Genomic DNA, 2,866 nt, shown 5'->3' on the forward strand with positions numbered 1-2,866 from the left:
CTTTTCTAATGGAGCTTTTATACAAATTGACATACTAAACCATACAGAAAAATCGGTCATGAAATTTTAGTGCCAATGTTCCCAGGCCACATTGGAATAAATTGAGAGAGAACAAAAATAGAAAAATAAAAAATCAAGAACATTTTAGCTCCAAAATATTTGAGTAAAATATTTTTAAAAATTTCAACACATCAAGTAAGAAATAAGAGCTGCAATGGCATATTACTCTAAAAATGAAACAGTCAAAGAATCATTTTTTCCAAAACTTGTAAATAGCCTTTTTTTTTTTTTTTTGCTTCAGCTGTTGTTTATTGACATACAGGTAGGCTCTATAGCAACAGGCCTGGAGGCGCTGCAGTAGTCTGCAGTAGCGGGGGAAAATGGAAGGTGGAGGGTGGAGTGTTTGCTGCAGGACAGCTGAGTGGAGGGCGTGGACAGGTGCGAACTAGGGAGGCCCAGGGGGCTGGGGAAGCAAGTAAGGGCCAGGGCCAGAGTCAGCTTCAAGGGAACAAGAGCCCTGTGCCCTAAGGCCCCTAACTCTCTAGCTGTTTCCTGACCCCAGGCCAGGGTTGGGAGTCCTCTGGGCATCCATTTTTTCTCAAGGAACTGGACGGAGTATACACAGGAAAGGAAGCTGTCACCCTCTTGCCATCTGGCTCCAGGGGCCTCCAGTCCAGCATTCCTCCTTCTTCCCTTGATTGGGTGGGGCCACATGATGGGCAGCCAGGCTCTGGGCTGTCCCACTAGAGCAGGCTGCAAACACAGCCATGTTTCAGCAAGGCACTAATCTTCTTCCCTGGTGTCCCAGCCCGCCAGTGCCACATTACAGCCCAGAGTGAGTTCTGCAAGCGTTGCTGGCCTAATGGATGGGTTGGGGGAAGGGAGTGGGACAGGGGCTGGAGGAAGGGCTCTCAGGTTCATCACGGCACAGGAACAACACGCATGGTGTTGGTGAAGCCGGAGCCAGGGCGCCATCCGGTCAGCACGATGACCACATCTCCCTTCTTGAAGAAGCCTTGGGCCTTGCCAACATTCATGGCAAAGTTCACCTGGAGGTCCACGTCCTCAGCCCAGGCCTCCTGGACTGGGTCCTTGCACAGCACAGGGAAGATGCCACAGTACAGGTGGGCCTGACGAACTGTCTGGGGATTCCGGGTCACAGCAATGATGGGGGCATGTGGGCGGTATCTGGCCACCTGATGAGCAGACCTGCCAGACTTGGTGGGGACGATTATGGCCCCACTGCAGCACTTGAAGGAGGCCTCCACGGCACCCACGGCGGTGGCTTCTGTGGGGTCGCTGGTAATGGGCTCCAGGCGGCGGAGTTCCTCAAATAATTGCAAGTGGCAGATGGCGGCCTCTGCTTCACGGGCAATCAGGTGCTGCATGCGCACAGCCTCCAGAGGATAGTCCCCTTTGGCTGTTTCTCCAGACAGCATGATGCAGTCGGCTCCATCCAGAATTGCATTGGCCACATCACTGCCTTCAGCCCAGGTGGGGCGGGGCTTCTTGATCATGCTCTCCAGCATCTGAGTAGCACAGATGACAGGCTTCCCAGCTCGGTTGCACCGCCCAATCATCATCTTCTGAGCAAGGAAGACCTTCTCCGCAGGAATCTCAATGCCTAGATCACCACGAGCCACCATGATCCCATCACTGGCCTCCAGGATTTCATCAAACCTCCGAACCCCCTCATGATTCTCGATTTTGCTGATTATCTTGATGTTCTTTCCCTTCTCTCCCAGGACCTTCCTAACTTCATGGACATCAGCTGCCTTGAGGATGAACGACGCAAACACCATATCGACATCCTGCTCCACCCCAAACTTCAGATCCTGGATGTCCTTTTCCGACACAGCAGGCAAGTCCACAGCAGCCCCAGGAAGGTTCACACCCTTCTTGCTGCCCAAGGAGCCACCATTTTCCACCTCCGTCACCAGGAAGTCAGCAGCTTTCTGCTTCACCTGAAGAGAAATAAGTCCATCATCCACGTAGATCTTGCTGCCCACTTCCACCACTTTGCAGATGTTCTTGTAGTCCAGCCACAGGATGTTCTCATCACACTTTTCCATGTAGGCGTTATCCAGCGTGATTTTGAGAGTGGCTCCCTTCTTCAGCTCCACCTCTGCAGTGCCACTGCCCTTGATGAGCCCAGTTCGGATCTCAGGTCCTTTAGTGTCCAGAGCCACAGCAACGGGCCTGTAGAGGATGGGGTCAGAAGCAAAGCCTTCCGTGGCTGTGCGCACATTCTTGATGGTCTCCGCGTGGTACTCATGAGTTTCATGAGAGAAATTCAGACGAGCCACATTCATTCCAGACTTAATCATCTCCTTCAACGTCTCCACTGATCGGGAAGCTGGGCCAATGGTACAGATGATGCCAGTGTTCCGGGCTGTGGTGGGTGGTGAGTCAATGTCCAGGCAGCACATGTGCTCCAGGAATGTGTCAGCCATGGCTGCATGCAGCTGCTGGGTCTGAATGAAGGCAGTCTCGGCTTCACTATGGGGCTTCGACATGGCTGCTGAGGTCCTCCGGCGCTGACCGACTCGGGCTACGCTGCAAACTGGAAGAGATGTGGATCCCAGGGACGTGCAGCTGCTGTGCCATAGCCAAATTTTATTCAGAACAATATAACTTTAAATGTCTCTATTATTTGATGAAAGACATAAAAATTTATTTCTCTGAGCTGCACAAGACCCAGAATGCTCTAACCAAGAGTACATTTAAATATTGAAGCAACAGATTCTAGGCTATTTAAACTCTTCCAGGACATAAAAACAAGTAAATAAATAAAAATATTAAAAACAGCTTAAAATTCCGTTTGAGAAGTTCATGTTAACAAAAAGAAACATTAAAAATAAATTAT

The 2,866-nt window shown here is 50.5% G+C and overlaps 1 protein-coding gene across 3 annotated transcripts; it reads right to left on the bottom strand.

Moving 5' to 3' along the window:
* Positions 1-278: 278 nt before the first annotated feature.
* Positions 279-2,611, bottom strand: LOC112635925 (pyruvate kinase PKM-like). 3 transcript variants are annotated; one of them, XM_025404037.1, is made up of 2 exons: positions 2,481-2,600; positions 279-2,442 (listed from the first exon to the last, which is right to left on the bottom strand). In XM_025404037.1, exon 2 carries the CDS (start codon positions 2,427-2,429, stop codon positions 921-923), a length of 1,509 nt encoding a protein of 502 aa, XP_025259822.1. In that variant the 5' UTR covers positions 2,430-2,442; positions 2,481-2,600; the 3' UTR covers positions 279-920. The 3 variants fall into 3 exon arrangements, with proteins under 3 accessions (XP_025259822.1, XP_025259824.1, XP_025259821.1); XM_025404039.1 differs by having other exon boundaries at positions 279-2,123; positions 2,346-2,516; XM_025404036.1 differs by having other exon boundaries at positions 291-539; positions 851-2,611.
* Between the last annotated feature and the right edge of the window lie 255 nt (positions 2,612-2,866).

Source organism: Theropithecus gelada, chromosome 12 (genome assembly GCF_003255815.1).
Source record: "Theropithecus gelada isolate Dixy chromosome 12, Tgel_1.0, whole genome shotgun sequence".
NCBI lineage: Eukaryota > Metazoa > Chordata > Mammalia > Primates > Cercopithecidae > Theropithecus > Theropithecus gelada.

Coding starts and splice junctions, on each gene's coding strand:
- LOC112635925 (XM_025404036.1), bottom strand. CDS start 2,516: ATGTCGAAGCCCCATAGTGAAGCCGAGACTGCCTTCATTCAGACCCAG.